Source organism: Motacilla alba, chromosome Z (assembly GCF_015832195.1).
Source record: "Motacilla alba alba isolate MOTALB_02 chromosome Z, Motacilla_alba_V1.0_pri, whole genome shotgun sequence".
Classification (NCBI taxonomy): Eukaryota; Metazoa; Chordata; class Aves; order Passeriformes; family Motacillidae; genus Motacilla; species Motacilla alba.
The window spans coordinates 62,516,598-62,536,767 of NC_052046.1; the positions used below are offsets into that span (position 1 = coordinate 62,516,598).

At 38.7% G+C, this 20,170-nt stretch overlaps 1 protein-coding gene and 1 long non-coding RNA gene across 5 annotated transcripts in view; one reads left to right on the forward strand and one right to left on the reverse strand.

Moving 5' to 3' along the window:
• Positions 1-707: 707 nt before the first annotated feature.
• The window catches only part of ZNF366 (zinc finger protein 366), a 31,757-nt gene continuing 12,294 nt past the window's right edge, over positions 708-20,170 (reverse strand). For 2 of the 3 annotated variants that reach the window (XM_038124602.1, XM_038124603.1), the window contains 6 exons: positions 17,313-17,382; positions 13,906-14,031; positions 11,451-12,776; positions 9,424-9,615; positions 3,559-3,733; positions 708-1,612 (listed from right to left, as the gene is read on the reverse strand). In XM_038124602.1, coding sequence (XP_037980530.1) covers positions 1,077-1,612; positions 3,559-3,733; positions 9,424-9,615; positions 11,451-12,776; positions 13,906-13,926 — 2,250 coding nt within the window. In that variant the 5' untranslated portion in view covers positions 13,927-14,031; positions 17,313-17,382 and the 3' untranslated portion in view covers positions 708-1,076. Of the gene's footprint in view, positions 1,613-3,558; positions 3,734-9,423; positions 9,616-11,450; positions 12,777-13,905; positions 14,032-17,312; positions 17,383-18,066; positions 18,150-20,170 lie in introns of all 3 variants that reach the window. The other variant, XM_038124604.1, reaches the window with a different exon arrangement.
• On the forward strand, positions 12,479-17,306 carry LOC119695666. 2 transcript variants are annotated; one of them, XR_005255330.1, is made up of 4 exons: positions 12,479-12,614; positions 13,524-13,635; positions 15,078-15,136; positions 15,297-17,306. It is a non-coding gene; the product is annotated as an uncharacterized LOC119695666 (long non-coding RNA). The 2 variants fall into 2 exon arrangements; XR_005255329.1 differs by lacking the exon at positions 13,524-13,635.

The following is a 20,170-nucleotide window of genomic DNA, read 5'->3' on the forward strand; positions in this document are numbered from 1 at the left end:
CCATAAAAACAGCATGAGTGAAATTTGTCTGAAAGGCCTGCAGCTTACTGCTCAAGAAGTGTTTAATGAGAGAAGTTTTCTGACTTTAAGAGGAAGGTTTTCCTCTGTGATGTACTGCTTGTTCTATAAGGATGGCTTTTACCTTCTGAAACAAAAATTGACCAGATCTGTCTATTCCAAAATTATCATTACTAGTGACGATAGACTGAAGAGATAAATGGTAAAGCTCCACAATTTTTTCAATTAAATTACTCATACTGTGTTATGTGTAATGATGGCAAGATTGTGAATGCTGCATGCTGATGCCGCCCAGTACATGTATTGGTCCAAGCAGCCAGTAGAACAAAATGTCAACACATTCTATGCTATTTCACTTCAAGAATTTCTAAATGCTCCCATACTGGCTGAAACACAGCAAAGCACGAATATTCCATGTGCCAGAGAATTAGCTTTTGTAATAAATTCCAGTCCTTTCAAAGCCTTAAAGAACTGTCCTTTACTGCCTCCCAAGACATTCATTTTTCTTATTATTTTGTTTCACATTTCTCATTGTAAGTAGTTGCACTGAGAGTCACTTCAGTAAATCAAAGTATTTGGACTATGTTAGTTCTGAATGTCAATCACATTTTCATGCATGCCATGTTTACTAGTACTCTGGCTTGTAATGTGAAATACTTCGCATTTTCAGATATTTTTGAGGCATATGGTTAGAAGTTTTCATATATATTTAGTCAGATAATAAATCAGATGCTAAAGTATGTTGCTTTCTGCTAAGTAGAAAATTGCATGTAAGAATCTATCCCCATATAATAGGAAGTAAACTTCTGTACCCAACCCATTGTCTGTTATACATTAAATGGATAAATATTAAAGTGTTATTTTTCAATATCTATTGCCTTTTTTGGTGGCCTCAAGCTGATTTATTCTTTTAATGTATGTGTTTTACCCTAAATTATTTTTAATAATTTGGCTTATTTATTTCTAAATACTACTACAGACTTCCAGGCTTCAGTAGCTTACAATTCACGTTAAAATCTACCTGATTACCATTTTCCAGCTGTTTTTAAATGTCCATTTTAAATGCCTATAAGCATTGTTTGTTTTTCCATTTTTCTTTCCAGCAATTCTTTCAAACTCTTGCTCCTGTGCTTGAAATACAAGTAATCAGAGAGAGAGTGACCAAGTCTGGCCTTTTCAAAGGATCTAAAGCTGAGATGTTCTTTGTTGTTTGCAAGCTCTCCCTCTCCATGTCTCTCCTCTTTGTCTGAATTTCCTATTCTCTTCCCCAGTCCTCCCTCACTTAACATCTCTTCCTTCTCATTGCAGTAGGACTCTCTGAAGTCCTTCGTCATGCACTCAGGTTTGCCAGAGAGATCTTGAGCCATGTATAGCTTATTGTCATCATGATGGTACATGGCAGGGCTGTATCGCTCCACCTCATAGCAGTTGTCTTCCTCTTCTTCCTGGCATGAGCTTCCCTTGGCACTCTCACCATCAGAATGAAATGAGATTCCCTTCCCTTGGCTTTTCTGGGAAAGATCAAATGGCTCTTCCTGTTCCAAGCTTCTCAAGACATTTGTCTGGGACAGAGCAATCCTTCCTCTTCCAAAACCTTGTAGTGGTTTGAGGGGAGGAGAAAAGGAAAAAAATTTTATACAGGAAATTTTACTACTTGATACATGGCTAAAAAACAAAATCTGAGGTGTCTTTGTGTTTCATTTTTTACCTTTGTCTTCCATCCAGCTATCTCCAAGTACTTCACTGTTTACATGTCATGGCATCTCCTTTGAGATGCTGCAAAAAGAAGTGCTATTGTATATATTTCACAGCCAGGTTAGGACACACAAAACATTGTTTTATACAGCCATATTCTCTGGATTATGCAGCTGGGAAGAAAAGTGAAATGGTCTGGCCTCTTGTAAACTGAATTTTGCCAATCAACCTACTCACTTCCTCCTTCCTATTCTTTTTCTAAAATAAAACTTGGATTGAAAGCATCACAGTCCATAATCCAAGTCCCAGGTTTTTTATCTTATGTTTCAGAGGAGTGGAAGAGACTAAAAACATGGTAGTGTATTTGTTCTACGGACACCGTGGTTCAAAGTTAGTACTTTACAAATTAAAAGACAACAGTCTCAGCAGTCTATGACTGTCCTTAAATTTTCCTCTTTCATCCACTGAGAAACAATCAACTGAAAAGCTCTATGCACTAGAAAGTGCTTCAGCTTGAGGAAATCATTATAAACAGATGATGATTTTGAGCAGTGTATATAAATAAGCATCTAATCCTGGATCTGGTTTGTCTTAGTATTTGTCAGTGTCTTCCCTCTTCCTGGAAATACAGATTATCAAAGACGCATCTGTGGACTCAAAAATGCTCTGAACATCATCAGGATATATTTTTAAAAATCAGATACTGCAGGCATAGGCAGCTTCATTGAAGACTAGTGACAATACAAAGTGAGGATTTCACCCAATAGCAAATACCTATGAAAGTCACTATTTTACCCACTTTTGGTTTTTTGTTTTTTATTTTCCCCTCAGTAATTGAATCCAGTTTCTGAAGGATCTATGCAGTATTACTAAATTTGCGCAGATGTTATTTTGCAACAAGGCATATTTGTTAAAAGGATTCATTAACAGGTATCAGACCTCACAAATTTTCTTGTAACTGACAAGCCTCAAGGGCTGCAGAATCCCTGCACAATGAAAAGCTCTTAGGCAATCTCCAATTACAAGCAATTGTCTAACTAGCATGATGCTGTAGGAGATTTACAGAAAAAATACTTATTTCATTAGCCATTAGGATCGTCATAACTTTTACACCAAATGTCATTACAGTAAGTGTTTTACACATGTGCTAAGCTGCCCTAAAGTTTAAATATATGATGAATGCCAAGAAAAAGAATTGCCCACTAAAGAATTATTTATCTGCAAAATCTTAAAAAAGGTATCTTGGATACCCAAGCCCTCAAAAAGTTCTCCCTAATTCTCCCACTTCTTTAGATAGCATTGATTTGTTTACACTCATGAGAATGACTTCAGGAAGTATATGTGGTAGGTGGCAGACAGGAAATGTTTTGCAGGATGCCCTCAGTAGTCAAAAATCCTTATACTGTGAGACTTATACTTTGAGGAATATCCCCTCCTGCACATGTGCTTCCTTGTAAATGGGATCTTGAGCCTATGGTATTCATGTGACACCAGCTATGCCAATATAGTACAGAACGACAGGGCTCCTGGATGTAGACCCATTGAGGATTCCATCCCTGTTCCAGACTGGAATCCAATTAGCCATGAGAAAGGGCCATAAGTGTTTCAGATTTTTTTTAATGTCAATTTAGGATTAATTTATGATTTATTTGGGACATGTAATGCTGCCATGTAATGCTATAGTAATATACCTAATAACAACTTCACAGGCTTATGGGATTCTACTTCTTGCAATAGCATTGGATCTATGGCACAGGTTTGTGGATCTGTATCACAAAGCCTATTTGTGTTTATTGATATGCATATTCAGATCTCACAGAGAATAATCTCACTGAAAATTATTACCTTGAGAGTGAAATCCTCTTTCCATGACCCCATGTTTGACTTTCATGTGCCTGGTTAGGTTCCCCTTCAAGGTGAATTTGCTGGGACAGTAGAGGCACTTAAACGGCTTACTATCTGAGTGCAAGTGCATGTGTCCCATTAAATTGTGCATTCTGTTGAACTCCTTTCCACACAGCTGTAAAAATGGTAAAAATGAAAATTATTAGTTTGAAGCAGTATTTTCAAGGACAACATTTTTAAAGGAAAGAGGACTTACACTTCTCAACTTAAACTGTGGCATTTTTGGCTGCAATATGTTTTTCAAAGTTCCATCAAAAATCCTACAGGCAAAAACATATGGTTGAGTATCTAAGGCACTCTGAACTGCTGACATTTTTTAATATTAGTGACCAGCACACATAGTCCAGGATTCCCCAAAAGCAGTCAATGTTGTTGCAAGGAGGGGAAAGACTTAAGGGAGTAATCTGGAAGGCTCTTAACATGAATGAGATTCAAAATAAAAGTTTCTGCCCTGATGAACCATTCCATTTGTAGTTTATACATCTAGCCTTTAATCAAATACAATGTCAGGCAGAAGTGTAATTATAAAATAAAACCAATTAAGGGTTTCTGTGAAACAGTCAAGCAGAATATTACTTCATTTTAAAGGGAAATTAAATGGCTGCACATTTTGCTTAAAGCTAGAAAAAGCAATTCCTTGTTTTTCTGTGTTTCTTGCTCACCCCTTTTTTTCCCTGATTCTTTCATCATTTGTTTATCAACTCCCATGTTTCGGTGTCTCTGGTGAGTAAGCTGCAATTTAAACAGTCATGAGGCTGCAAGAATGACTCAGCTTTCCCTGAAGCATGTTCCTGCCAGCTCAAGCCATTGATCGTGCAATTTTTCCTTTGATGGAACAATACTGGTGGGTTTTATTCATTGTTGTTTATTTAGATGGGTCCTTTTGTAGTCTGGACTCTCATGTATTCTTAAGACATGAGAGTTTGACATCACTATTACAGGCATCCAATCTTACTTGTCTTCTGGTCTTTCCTTATCAGGATTTATAATTGTATTCCCATTCAAGTGGCTATTTCCATCCTCTGCAAACTTCTGTGCTTGCTTTCTATTTTTATTTTTCCCTGACTTGTTTTATCGTTGGATTTTAATTTTTTAAAATTATTCTTATTACTATATGAACCAGAGTCACCATTACTGAGTAACTGAAACCTTCATCTACCAGGGTAACCATCTGGCAGACAATTAATAAATAGAAATTACTAATACTCCAACAGATTTTTTTGGTTTTTGATTTTTTTGATTCAAATTTTACTTATGTGGTATTGCAGAAGAACTGATACAGAACTTGCAGATGTAAATTCAGAAAGTCATCACCTGCAATATCTGAATGAAATGTAAATAACAAGAGGATCCTTGGAAAAGCAGTACTGTATGCTTTGTGTTTTAAGACCTCCCTTGAGGGAAAATTGAATCAGTTCATTATTACAAAAATTAGCAGGTCTACTGTTTTAAAATAAAAACTAAAGCTGAGTCAGAGCTGCAAAAAGACAGAGTCTGAAAACATTCATTTGCTTTTCACAAAAATTATTTGTGTTTTTCTGTCTGTGATTTTACTAAAATGTAAACTCTAGCAAATAAATTTATCAGGATAGTGTTAGAAAAGACAGTTGGTGGAAAAAAAGAATAGCCACTGAAAGTGAGTAACTAATTTTTAAAAGTAAGATAGCTGCTTCCAAAGGTCATCTATCCACTGAGGAAATAATACTGTCTTCTTCATGTTCAAAGAAAGTTAATATGCAGGATTATTTACACTCAGAGAAATTATGGAACCACAAAATACCTCAGAAAGTGCTGGGAGGAGTAGACTCTCATCTACTGAGACTACTAATGAGCACAGAAAATTTGCAAGGTATAACAGCGGCTGATGGTATCTTTGACAGCTGCTGGAACAACCTGTAACACGTCAATGTTACTCTCGTTACAAGAAGGTCAACAATAATATCTCTCTAACGCCTCTTTGCTGAAGGCTTCTGGTATCTGCTTGTATTGTGGCTGACATATGTTATCACCAGAACTTGCTTTCCTATATCTAGGTCTTCTCTGTCTGAACTGGCAACCAAGGAAAATTATGTTGAGTAGATGAGTAGCTTCAGTACTGCATGCAAATGCTTATCTTTATAAGGTCTTAAGTGTTAAAATTTATTTAGAAGGAGCATTTAGTTGCTTTCTGTCCAGGCAGTATTTGTTCCTCTTTCTTCTTACTGAAAAGACAGGGACTTGGTAAAAGTTATTTCTTTATGGCATAAAAGTTCTTTGTCTGAATAAAGTTGATCGGTTTTCCATTTCCCAGAGTCAGGCACATCTTCGAGATATATAATGTGTTCTTGTCCTGAAATCTCCTCTGAGGACATGAGGAAATGGTACTAGAGTGCAGAGGTGTGGCAGGAAAATTAAAGAAATGCAGATAGGAAACTTGTTTTTCAGAATGATGGGTCTCTGTGGCATAATCTCTGTTTTACTGGTAATTTCAAAAAGGCACGAAACATCTTTCAGATGAATATCTATGATCCACATGTAAAAGAAAGTAGGTTTCTCACTTGTATTCTGGGAGACTGCAATTCACTTCTAGCTGGAGTACACAGGTAATGCTCAATGAAGAGCTTGAGTCTGCAGATCAAACTAGAAGACTGTACAAGAGTTTCTTTCTCTCTGACGTGACAGGCTTGTGAGCAGAGTGTGAAAGATGAACCTGGGACAGTTGCATGGGAGGAGCTCCAGCAGAACCCAGCACACTATAGCACTCAGGGAGATGAAAGATTTAGGCAAGAGAACTTGGGATATCAGGAACAACATGGTTTACTTGTGGACTTTCTGTTAGGCTATCTAACAAAATAATGTTCAACAAAATGTTAGACAAAATAAAATTAAAGTCTTGAAGAGAACGACTCAGCTGCAATTCTGCTGAACAGACATAGTTGCACTGGCTGGTGAAATGGACTTCAGTATAGTTTGCTAGAATAGTCTTCCTTAGTTCCACCCTAGATTTTTTCCTCCTAAGCCAGCACATGAAGTATCATCCTTCTAGATTTGTCACCAGTTTTGTTTCTTCTCAAAGTACTTCTCTCTCATATTTTCTTTGATTTTGACTCCTGTTTAAAAACCACATTTTTAGATGGGGAAAAAAGTGGTGTTCAAAACATCTGTTGCAGATATTTGTCTGGGCTGAAGAAAAATCTATTGCATCCTTTATTGGAGGTCTGAAACATTGATTACTTCAGCACTAAAAGCAACGGTAAATCTCATTGAACCTTTCTCTACAAATCCAAATTGGTGCTGTTGCACCAGTTGTTGGACTACCTTCATAACTCCTCAGTTGTTGTTTTTTGTTTTTTTTTTTTCTTTAACAGAAATAAACAAGGCAACATGGGATCAGGCCTTTAAATGCTACAGACAAGTTCACTCTTCAGCAGAAAATCAAACAGAGATCCAGGCTGCAGCTGGGTGAGGAAACAGAAGGGACAACTATTTGCCACTCCCTGACTTCTGATAATACGTGCTTAGCTGTGATTAGACACATAGGAAAGCTCATGTTTTCTTTTGCTGTGAGAAAAAGGTAAAGAAAACCATTGCATGTGGTGAAGTATAAAGGCTACTGCTGTGCTCTCTTTCCCTTGCATTCTTCTTCTTCTTCTTTTTTTTTCTTCGTAAGAAGGGTGTTCCTTTCCTCAAAGAAAGAAGGAGAGGGAGAATGACTGTAAACTGTCCAAAAGGACCGTGAGAAAACAGGAAGCTTTGAAAAGTACAAGAGAAAGCAAGATGAAATCTATTTGCAGGCGGTTCCCTGGGGACATGTGAGCCATTGTTAAGCAGGCTGTTCATACAGCTATATCCTTCCTTCTGCTGAGGAGGAGCTTGGTGCCAAAAGGCTGCTATCTGGTCATTGCCTTAACCCTCCAAGTACCAGCCAGAAATATTTGCTTTCAAGAGTCTTCAGGGGCTTTGTCAGAGAGGTAATGTTGGGATGTTCCTAATGCAAAAAAAGCAGTTCCTGATTCTGTGTCTGCTTATTGTTGCCATCTTCACTGTCAGGGGCACTGATGCTGATTCATACCCCTTCAGACATATGAGAAACAGATTCACTATGCTTACTTGTTTCTTTCCTCATTGGAACACTGGGTGGGGACAGAAAAGTAAAAAAATAAGAAAAACAGGTGTTCCTGTAGAGCTTTTGTTACTGTCTGGAAAACATACTGGTGATACTCCATTTCCCAGTTCCAACTATTGCCCTCTCCAAGTTTCAATAGTCTGTCATCATCAAACAGTGAGCTGAACACAACCTTCCAGCTAATCTGCACGTACCCAAAAAGTCATGTGGATCCACATGCTGCACCCACAAAATCTCATCCGAAATTTCAGATTCTTTTCTGAAGTTTCAAGAGTCAAGGAAAGACTTCAACCAAATGGGAACAACAAGGCCGGTTTGCAGATGTTCTCAAAGAATGAAAACCTGCAGCATACCTGACTTGTTACACCCTTAGAATTTCAGTAAAAGAAATTATTTTATCAACATAGAGTAATGTAAGCACTACTGCACAACATATTACTTTCATAAGACATAAATTAAAATAAAACAAAGTACTGAAGTTGGAAGACTTTGCTGCTCATTTTTCAAAGTAAAATGTTTTGAAGTCAAGAAAGAAAAAATTATGATGTCAGAAAGACTCATTTGACATTTCTTACTAAAACTTGCACTGAATATCATATATTCCTATGGCATTTTGAAAATCTACATTTTTTTCAAGACAAAATAATTCCTTTTAAAAATTGTCATCCATCTCTGCTTCTTTATGAGAAGTTCCTTTTAAGAAAATATTCAATACCATAAAGATGTAGAACGAAAGAGTTCTAGAAATTGCTTCCAAATCAGTCTTTAGTTACTTGCGCATAAGCTGGGTAATATGCTCCACTCTATTTACAGCCATCTTAGAACAAATTAAAGTGAGAAAAAATCTACAGCCTTTGACTTAACAAAGAATGATTACAGTAATGAACCAGATAGGCAGCAAAAGAACTTTTGTAGCATCCAATACTGAGTAAGAATATAGATATGAATAATTCATAAGAAATACATTAGAAGTAAACAAGGTCAATAAAGTCTTAAAGGTTTATGGGGAGGGAGGAGAAGAGAGGATGGAATGGGAATGCCAGCCTCCAGTGCTGGGGGGAAGCGGCAAACTGGAATTTGCACAGGATTTTAGAAAGGCCAGGTGGTCTCAGAGGCTGTTTTGTTAGCATACTGGTATCCTGACTTGAATTCCAGTCTGATTCATTCATTCCAATTCTTGATTCATTCAAATCCCTTCTGTAGTTTTATTTTGCTGTGGTTTTTTCTGACCCCTTTCTTGAACTGTTGCATAGCATCGCTGTGTGAAATTGTGGGTCCTACTTTTTCATGATCCTCTGCAGGGTGCAAGACTTGATTTCTGCTTTTTGTCAGTGTTTCAAGCTATTAAGCACTTAAACTTCTGTTTGGATGGTTGTACTAAGCAAATGTCAGATATGTTTATTGTCCTCAAATGTCTGTGGCACTTAAACAACCACAGGGCAAAAAAACCCCAAAACTTCTGTGAGGATAAATGATCCTGAAGGGAAAGGGAGTAAACCACAGGAATTTATCTCCATTATTTTGTGCTACATAAGCAGAACCTGGATAAAGAAATAAAATCAGACTGGTTTATGTTAATTTTTGAATACAAGTGCAGTATGTGTTAGCAAGTTTTGTTTTTCTAATTCTACCATACGATAAGATTATAATATCAGAGAAATATACTTTTGGTTAATACCTCTGCCACCAAATGTACTTACCTTGCATTTAAAGGGTTTGACATCAGAGTGAACAATCATGTGGGCCTTGAGAGTCTGCTTTTGCACAAAGCTCTTGAAGCACAAATGGCATTGATAGGCTCTGATATTGGTGTGGATCAGGACATGTCGCTTCATGTTGGCTAGCAGAGTAAATTCCCGGCCACAAATTCCACATTTGTGCTCTTTCACACCCTGAAAGAAAAGAAAAATTCTGTAGATGGAAAATTTTCTAGGTAATTTAATCATCAGTACAGCAACTTAGGGATTATTCATTCTGCATTAGCAAAGTTGATAATAAATTATTTCACTTTTAACATTTTTCAAGGTATTTTCTCCTGACAAATTCTTACAAGCTTCTGAGAAGCAGAGAAGTAAAACAAAATGTAAGCTTAATGACATAATGAAGTCTGTTTTCAAATAAATCAGACATAGTCAGTGTCAGAGCTTCCCTCTCCTGCTCTGCTGCTAAAGTAAAGTATTGATTATACATCTCACACTTGTTGCAGAGAGAAAAACCTGCTTATTCTTGGTGGGATTTTCAGTATCCACTATGGAATTATTTCATTTTATATGAGGTTTATAGAACATTTCTATCACTTTTTATGCTTTCCGCTCAATTTACTACTGCATAACTCAATATTCTTACTCACACCCATGTGATCTGTCAGCTTCTCAGTGATTTAGATACTATGAAAATCAAAGAATTTGCTACTAAACAGCTTAAAAGTTTAACTTGCTGAAGGTAATAAGGATTTACTATTGAGGAGCTGAGAGCAATTACTCCTTCCACAGCCCTTCTTTAAAAAGATGTGAAATGCCTGTCAGTGGTCACAGTTAATTACAAAGCTAAAACTGAACATCACCAGCAGTTTCAAGGTCTTTTCATCTGATATGAGGCTACATTTATTCAGCTAAGTACTATAAATTATATTCATGGTGAATCCACCTATGTCTGTGGACAACGAAGCAGAAGATTTCTTAGGGCTCAGGAGCATTTGATTTCCTGTGACAAAAACACCTACCAAGTCTTCAATTAGTGGACTCTTGCATGGTAAATCCTAAGAGCAGGGAATCTCCAGAAAGAACATAAATTATAAGCATGAAGCAGAAAAGAAAAAGCAAATGTGAAAGTAGAGGTTGTGCATTTTTCAAAGAGTATATGACTATAAGACTCAAGGGCTGTAGCTTTCTATATTTCTAATGGTCTTCATGTAAAAGCCAAAATTCAGATGTGAAAGGAAAAATATGCAAATCTGGAAGCAAACTTTTTTGAAGTAAAAGGATTTTTTCAGAGCTTCTTGAATGGAACAATTGCATTTTTCCTATTTTTGAAAGCAATCTTTCTGGAAAAGTTCCAAAGCTTTCTTGTACCCTAAGCTGACCCTGCTGTCACCACTGTTGGCAGAGGCAAGACTGTCACTTGATATGAATTGGCTGTTATTATGATCCTGCTTGTCCATTTCTATTAACTGGTGTTCTGGATAACATATGCACACAGGGGAATTTTTCTTAGGGTTATTTTGTTTTTTAAATGTCTCATTATAATAATTCTTCAAAATCTGATGAGGAATAACATACTTTTTTTTTTTTTTTTTTTTTTTTTGCTACAGTCCACTGCAAACCCTCATACTTCCTAATTAAGGGAACAAAGTATCAGAACTGGCTTTCAGTAAGTAAAAAAATCTTTTAAAATTTTGGGATTGGGGGTGGTTATACAGCTCTGCAAAATTTTACAGAAGGTCATTCCAAAAAAAGCCACAAGAAACAGAGAGATATGAATCCAGTTTGGGGAAGTGATACAGGGGGTTTAATTGAATTCCTGCTTATAACAAAGTTGGGTTTGCATGTACTTTCTTAAGGCTGACAAAGACATCTGGCTGATATGACTGCCAGCAATGCTGGAGTTTCTGTGTAAGCCTCTGCAGCTGGCAAGAGACCACATTTCTGAGGAGGTACCTGCTTTTGTGTAGCTTTCGTTGCCTGTAATCCTTGTAGTACCTTCAGATGCGAGGGGACAGCTGGCTTACCTTGTGAGTCAGGGAGTGCTGCTTCAGGTGGTGGGGCTGCACAAACTCCATGCCGCATTCAGTGCAGATGTATGGGCGGATGTCTTTGTGCTTCATCATGTGGTTTTGCAGCTGACTTGGGTACTGGAAGGTCTTATCACATTCGGTGCAATTGTACTGTATGGGGCCACGGTGGGTAGTTAGGTGTCTCTTCAGCTGGGCCAGAGTTGGAAAGTCCAGACCACATTCCACACAAATGTTCTCTCGTCCACTCTCATGCTTAGACTCATGTGCTTTCAGCTCACTGGGGTAGGCAAATCCCCTGCCACAGATCCTGCAGTTGTAAGGTTTGATATCACTGTGTTGCATCATGTGTCTCTTAAGGTGACTGGTTTGAGTAAAAGCCTTGTGGCACACCTGGCACTTGTGCGGCCGAGTGCCCTGGTGTGTCAACATATGTGTGTGCAAGTGGCTCAGCTGCTTGAAAAGCTTGCCACATCGGGTGCAAGCATGAGGCTTAATGCCACTGTGACCCAAGATATGGGTGACCAAATTGTACTTGGATGTATAGGACTTCTCACACATGGGACATTGCCAGCGTTTCTGTTCACCTCCCACATCAACATAGTAGCTGTCATCTATCTGAAGGTTGACATCTACTCTTTCCACTTTCTGTTTGTTTTCACCACTTTCTCTTACTTCAGCCCTCCTGAAGGGTGGTTCTGGAGGTCTTTTCATTTGAAAAGGGTTCCTGAAATGAAAGTTTGGTGGTACAATGAAAGGAAACATTAAGCCAGGGTGGACTTTAGGATAATAAGGGTAAGGAGCCTGCATGAATGCTGGGCTACTGGGCCATGCCATGCTAGGCTTCGCTGGTTCTTGCTTAATGGGCTTGGCTCCAAAATGCTCCAGAGTTCTGTAGAATTGAAAACCAAAGTTGCAGAGGTCAATCATCTGGGAACTGCACTTGGGCTGAGCTGGCTGTTGGAACACCAAGGGGACACTGGAAGAGCCTCTGTCGCTGTGATCCTCAGGTCGATCTGGTGATGATGAGGAATCCTCAAGGGTGATGGGAGGAGGCATTTTTGTTGGCACACTCTTGCGTTTGCGAGACCCTCCTTCCAAGGACCCCTGGAATGTTTCCATGTTTTCAAGAGGAGGAGGACCATAGCGGAAATGCGACAGGTGTGTTCTGAATTCTTCATCAAATTGCGTTGTTCTGTGTGGCTTTGTAACGGGGCTGAGTGGCTGCAGGCAGAGGGAGAAGGGAGATGCTCGGGTATTGTCCACATTAAAACTTTCTTCATTCTTCATCATGTTCAATTTTCTTCTCTGTGGCCCAAATTCCTTAAAATAAGCAAAAGAAAACCCAAATCTGTTTATTTATTCATGCTCTTCTGGATTTAACAATCTATTGACCATTTTATTGTTTTGAAGGTTGTTGGGTTTTGTAAATAAATACAACTAAGGATTTCTTAGGTCCATATAGGACAAAGGCCTTTTAAAGGAGAATTAAATTGGTAAGTGAAAAGCAAAAAAGCTTTGGTCTTCCTGCAGCAGATTTGACCCACACAACATTTTTACAACATAAACATCCTGTACTGTGACACACTACTTCACAGATGAACCAGTATGGCAATGCTTCTGCCCAGTTTTGTTCAGTCAGTCTGTTTGTAGGCAAAATTCTGTCCTTGGCTGTGCATGAACAGGCTCTAGAAATTGGCGGTGTATCTAAAGGATATGGCAATACAAACAATAACATGCACATTTATTATGGTTGTGACATGAAAAGCCAAAGCCAAAAATTGTTAAACTTCTTTGTATCATTAACATGTGCTGCTGTGAGAGAAAACAATGGCCAAGTGATCTAAGGACACTGTGTACCATCAGGTTTTGCGCCATGTTTCCTGGCTGCTCGCACTTTGTATTGTAATAAGAAGGGGGAGATTAATTTATTTTCTTTGTTTTAATCACAGAGATATTTGCCTGGCAGATCTGGGGGAGGAAAGACATTTGACAACCCTCCAAATTACACTCAGTTTAATAGGCTTTATCTAAGATTTTTTGTTTGTTTATTTGTTTGTTTCTAAACAGGTGGGCAAAATAACCACTATAAAACTAAATATAGAACTGATGTCAACAAAACCCCTTGGACTCCAGAGTAACTGACACCTAAAAATGCTCTGAGCATATCTGATGTGATGAGGTACAGTAATAATTTTCTCCTGGCAAAATTTTATATTCCACCGATCCTACAGGGAACTTCATCTGAATTTGTGGTTCATCTAAAACATTGGCTGTAAATTTTGGTTAATCTTAAATAAGGCTGCTACCTTTTCTCTCATCCTTCTAGAGTCATAGAATCAGAAAACTTTCATTAGAAAAGACCTGTAAGATCATCAAGCCCAGACATTAATTGCCAAATCCACCACAAAAACATGTCCTTAAGTACCACATCTACAAGTCTTTTAAATACCTCCAAGGATGGTGACTCCATTACTTCTATGGGAAGCCTGTTTCAGTTCTTGACCACCTTTTCTGTGAAGAGTTTTTTTCCCTGGAACAACTTGAGGCCATTTCCTCTTGTCCTGTCACTTGTTACCTGGGAGAAGAGACAAATACCCACCTGGTTACAACCTCCTTTCAGGCAGTTGTAGAGAGTGATGATGTAACCCTGAAGTTCCTTTTCTTCAGGCTAAACAACCCCAGCTGCCTCAGACATTCATTACAGGACTTGTGAACCAGATGCTTTACTAGACCCATTGGCCTTCTCTGGACATGCTCCAGCACCACAGTGTCTTTCTGGAGTGAAAGGCCCAAAACTGGACACAGCATCTGAGGTGTGGCCTCACCAGTGCCAAGCACAGAGAGACAATCCCTGCCCTGCTCCTGCTGGCCACACTATTGCTGGCACAGGCCAGGATGCCATTGGCCTTCTTGGCCACCTGGGCACACCCTGGCTCATGTTCAGCTGCTGTCAGCAGCACCCCCACGTCCTTCTCCTGTGGGCAGCTTTGCAGCCAGTCTGCCCCAGCCTGTGGCACTGCCTGGGCTTGTTGTGACCCAAGGGCAGGACCCAGCACTGGGCCTTGTTGAACCTCACACCACTGGCCTCAGCCCATGATCCAGCCTGTCCAGATCCCTCTGCAGAGCCTTCCTGCCCTCCAGCTGACCAACACTCCCACCCGGCTTGGAGTAATCCCCAAACTTAGCAAGTTTGATCCCCACATTCATCAATAAAGATATTAAATAGGGCTGGGCCCAGTACTGACCCCTGGGCAACACCACTGGTGGTCATCTGCCAGCTGGATGTAACTCCATTCACTACCACTCTCCAGATCAGGGCATCCTGGCATTTTTTTATATAGGAAACAGTGCACCCATGAAGCCATGAGCTGTCTGTTTCTCCAGGAGAATGCTGTGGGAAATGGTGTGAGAAGGTTTGCTAAAGTCCAGGAAGACAGATCACATAGCTTTTCCCTCTTCCACTGAGTGAGTCATAAAAGGAGTTCCTGTTGGGGAAGTTGAACTTGCCTTTCACAAACGTGTGCTGGCTGAGTCCCTGCTGAGCTGTTCTATACAAGCTGAGTGATGGCACTCAGGATGAGCTCAGGATGAGCACAACCCTCCTCCCAACCTTTCTTGTAGGTGCCAACCTCCAGTTATCTGTGGCCTCCTCAGACATCCAGGAATGATGGTAAATTATGGTAAGTAGCTCGGTGAGCTCTTTCACCAGCTCCCTTGCTGCTCTTGAGTGGATCCCATCAGTCCCACAGACTTCTGCAGGTCTAAGTGCTGTAGCAGGTTGCTGACTATTTCCCTTTGGATTATGGGGGCTTCATTTGATTCCCTGTCTCTGTTTTCCAGCTCAGATGCCTCAGCACCCTGAGAACAACTGGTCTGCCTATGTAAGATTGAAGCAAAGAAGGCACAAAGTACCTCAGCCTTTTCTTCAACATTTGACACTAAGTTTCACCCCACATCCAACAAAGAATGAAGATTCTCCTTGGCTCTCTTTTTCATGTGAATGTATACATGGAAACATTTTGTGTTATTTTTTTGGTGGGAGTAGCTGGATTAGTTCGAGTTGGGCTTTGGCCTCTCCAATTTTGTCTCTGCATAAGTTCGTGACATCCATGTAGCCCTCCTGAGGGATGCACTTACACAATTGTGTGTGTTTGTGTGCGTGTATCTAGCCAACCAGGCAAAGGTTAGGCTGGAAAACTACACACATTTTTCCTCTATCATCTGTGACATGTTGATTCTATTTATAACATCATTCTTGGAAATGCTGGGTGGAGAGCATGAAGGTGAGTGGAGCACTAAATACACTCCTATTTCTATTTCAGGAAGCTCCATGCTGGATAAGCCTTCTTCCAAAGATAGATGAAAGCACATCTCTGTGACCTAGTTAAGCCATGGGCAAGAGAAGGAATCTTTAAAAACTTTCTGTAAACAGACTGTTTCTTTCTAAGACTGTAGACTCAGAAATTATCTTTGAGATAAAAGTGTGAAAATAAAGGCTCAGTGACAAAACTCTAAGACAGAAAGTTTAGAAAAAAGGATCAAACAACTCACAAAGAAGGAGGACTAACTAAAGGAAAAATTGAAAGATATCTAAACTTATGACTCAAAAATCACATTGGATAGAGGGAAAAGGTAAAATAATTGCTTACAACTTGGACAAGTAAATCATAATTATACCACAATATTACTTTCAGTTGCTAGCGCACTGACTGGAAATAGTGCACATATATACACACAATATCAAGTCAAGTAATCATGGAATATCCTTATTTGCAAGGGACCCACAAGGATCATCAAAGTCCAACTCTCAGCCCTGAACAGGACACCCTCAAGCATTACACCATATGCCTGAGACAACCTGAGTTGTCCAAATGCTTCTTGAACTCTGTCAGGTTTGGTGCTGTGACCATTTCCCTTGGGAGCCTCTTCCAGGTGTGAACCACCATCTGTGTGAAACATCTACTCTTGATATTCAAACCAAATGGCCCCTGACTCTGTATCAGGCTGTTTCCTCAATTCTCGTCACTGGTCACCAGAGAGAAGAGACTGTTACCTGCCCTGCCTCTTCCCCTCCTGAGGAAGTTGTGGGCTGCAATGAGGTCTTCCCTCAGTCTCTTCTTCTCCAGGCTGAAAAGGACAAATGACCTCAACTGGTCTCCATATGGCATCCCCTCAAGGCCCTTCACCATTTTCTTTTATATCCTTCATATACCATGGTACCCAAAACTGCACACTATGATGTCTGTGTGCATGCATACATATATATGTAATATATGTGTGTATGTCTCATCAGAGAGAATCTCTGCTGGATATTTATCCTAATGTTTCCTTGTCACCCTAGCTCCCTAGTCAAAATAAGGAACAGTTAGATCTTGAAAACTCTTTGGGTACAAAGGTTTGGCTTATTTAAAAAGGGAGAAGGGGTAAGAAATCCCTCCAAATATTGATTTCTTTCCAAAAGAAAAAAATTGCTTTTAAAAATCATTTTTAGCAGAGTAAACTTATACAATTCGGACACAATGCTTATAGATCAAAAACTTCCCTGTAAAGTATGTGCCTCAAACATCTTCAAATTTATCTCATTTTCCCCCAGCAATAAGGGTACAGAATTCTTCAGAAAGTGCATAGCAATTGAGGACCCAGCTATGTTATTTACTGCTTTTGTTGGATTACTGAAATGCTGCCAAAAGCACACAGAAATGACAGTGAGTTTTTCCAATTGCTTTTTTGTTTCTTGGCTGCCAGTTACTCCCCTCTTCCACACACAGTTTTGTGCAAAGTTTCACTCTTTCTGAACACAGAGCTGTAGAACCCCCTGAAATTACTAGAAAGAAACATTTTCCTTGCACTACTAACCTTTGACTGCTTTCACGGAGCATATGGGCTTATTCCACTGGCCACAGCTACAGGCATCACAGAACCAATCCTACAAGGAAAAGTGTTCATAGTCAGCAACCAGCACAATCAGAGGTATGCTGTATAATCCAACACAAGAGGACTTTAAAGGAAAGGAGAAGTCTATATATGGATCACCTTGCTGGTTTTTCTACCCCTGAAACCACCATGATAATGTATACATTAATTATTTCTTCTTTCATTCTGATGACAAAGCCTTGCTAATTTGAATGGAGGCATGATCTTAACTATGTCCAGAACTTAATTCCACAAAAACATGAGTTCTGAGGAGATCACAGAAGAGACAACAGGTTTGACCCCAATGCAAATATAATTAGGGAACAGTCCCTTGTTCTTTAAATAAGTTCAGCAGAGAACTTCAAAGTTTTAGTACAGGTCCACAGTACTCTTTTTCTACCTGACCCTGGAGTAGCAGATGTCATTTTAATACTCAACACCAAGGAGTTTGAATTTAATTTTTTTTGCATTATTTTAATATTTCTTTTTATTTACATGTTTTTACATTCAAATATCACCTAGGGACCTTTTGTGTTTCCTATATAAGAACTTCAAACTTCTTTCTTTCTGAAGAACTTATTATTTAAAATGTAGTGCTATGTAGTGTGATTCTAAACATTGAATGGTCATAGAAAATTCTATCTTTTATCAGTAATAGATAAGCTACTAGGTTTGAAAAGTTAGTTTGGAAACTCACTGCGACAGAGATTTCCATGCTGTATCGGTCCTTACACACGAGACAGCCCATTAAACTGAGCACTCCAGAACTAAAGTCACTTTCTGTAGAAGAGACAAGCATCCTCAAATTTTATTTCTTTATGTAAATGGAAATACAGTATTTTGAAGAATAGAACTACGAATTAACTCTTCCTGCCCTTTCAAAACAAGAAAAGTTAAGTTAGAGTGAGTTGAGATCATTGTTGAGGAATTTCTGAAATAGAGTATCTATGCAGCAGCTAATATTCTTGTTAACTTCCATGAAAGAGGAAGAGAGTTTAATGCAGAATATAAATCACCATTTACTTTCTCATGTCCACTCATTTCTAAGCCAAAGGATTAGAGCAAGTATGTGAATTATGCTATTCGCTCCACAAGCAAATAGGTTGTTACAGTCTCCAGTCGATATCCAGTACTGGAGTCAACAGCAAACTTTCTTAAAAATTCAGTAGAATCAAGATTCTGCTTCCTGGACAAAAATACTTTCTGTCTATAGACTAATAACATGTCCAGCGTAAAAATGTGAGGTTATGAAGTTTCTCCAACTTAAACACTGAATAACTGTTCTTATCAGAACAGTTATCAAAATCAGAAAAACTGTTCTGATTTTTCTCCTGGGCAACACAATCATAAAGCCAAAAATAAGGCTAAGATGAGTGAAAGAGATATGACAAAGATTAATGGGTTACCTTATTAGGACGTTTGCACTTATGTTTGCTCTTTCAGATGAAATACACAAAGTGGAGTAAGTCAAAAAGGGGCCAAATTGGCCAAACAGCTTCTCTTTTCTGGCTGAGAAATTCCATGGTTGAATGAACATGTAGAACTGAAGAAACCATGCCCTGTCAGAGTGTAATTCTGCTCTCCTTTTGAGGCCTGAAATATGGACGTCTATAAGCAAAGAATTAAAACTAACAGCTCTTTCTGTTGGATGTGGTAAGGATTCCTGAGAAATTCAACACTATTAGATGGTGTACTTCAGCTTTATTGAACAACCACCTGGGTTTTTTTTCAATCACTGATCCTTGTCAACTGTTATTATGGCGATAATTATCATTATCTTAATAGGTTTAATGAGCTCTCAGTCTGCCCTTCCAAATATGTTTTGGTTTTAAATGTATTCAGTTATACAGCTGTTGAACTAAGCAGCAAATTATTTACAAAGTTTTCTCTCATCTGCTATTTATGCAAAACTTGCATCTGTCTCAGGATCTGACTGAGGGATTTTATTATACTGAATTAATTTCATTTCAGCAGTGAAGTGCTCCCCACTGAATCTAGACAGCTTTAACTTATTTGTCAGACTTTGAAAATGCCAAGATCACCTGTACTAGGATGAAAATGTGCATTACTGGTACTCAAGTATTTTCGGCTAGTACAAATCTGATCCCTCCTAACAATTTTCCCTGCTATTTTCCTTCAATGAAAGCATGAATCATTCTAGGCAGAAGATAATAAAACATGTCCATGCCCATAGCAGAATTTCTCTAAATTCAGTGTCAAACCTACCATCCCATTCTTTAGGGAAGCCAGTAAAAGGTGTACTCCCATCCATGTTCTCCAGGCGTAAATATTCACATTTCAAGCAGAACATTTTGAAAAATGAACCCCATTAACACTTATGGAGTGTATGCTAACAAATTCAATCTGAGTATATAAACTCTGTGCCTATTATGTGCATGCATAACTAAGTATTAAGACACCCAAATCAGGCTTCAAGTTTCTACACTACAATATTTGAAGTTAACCTAAAAGATTATTTATGTTTTAAATGAAAAGAGCACTTCTGTCATAGTTTGGAGCTTGGAGAAGAAAAAATTTGGACTACCTTGTGAAATTTGTACTACCTTGTAAAAATAAATATTGATTTGCAGAAAATATCCAAAATCAATGAGTCCAGATGTTCATGAGGAGACACAAATATAGTGGAAGTTTTTAGAAAAACAAACGTGAATTGGGAATAACAGTCATTGAGTTTAGTCAAATCCTTTTCAATACTACTTCTACAAACACTTGTTTTCTCAGTCTCACGAGCACTGAAGTGAGATGTCAAATGAAGTCCATGATTTAACCATTAACTTAAT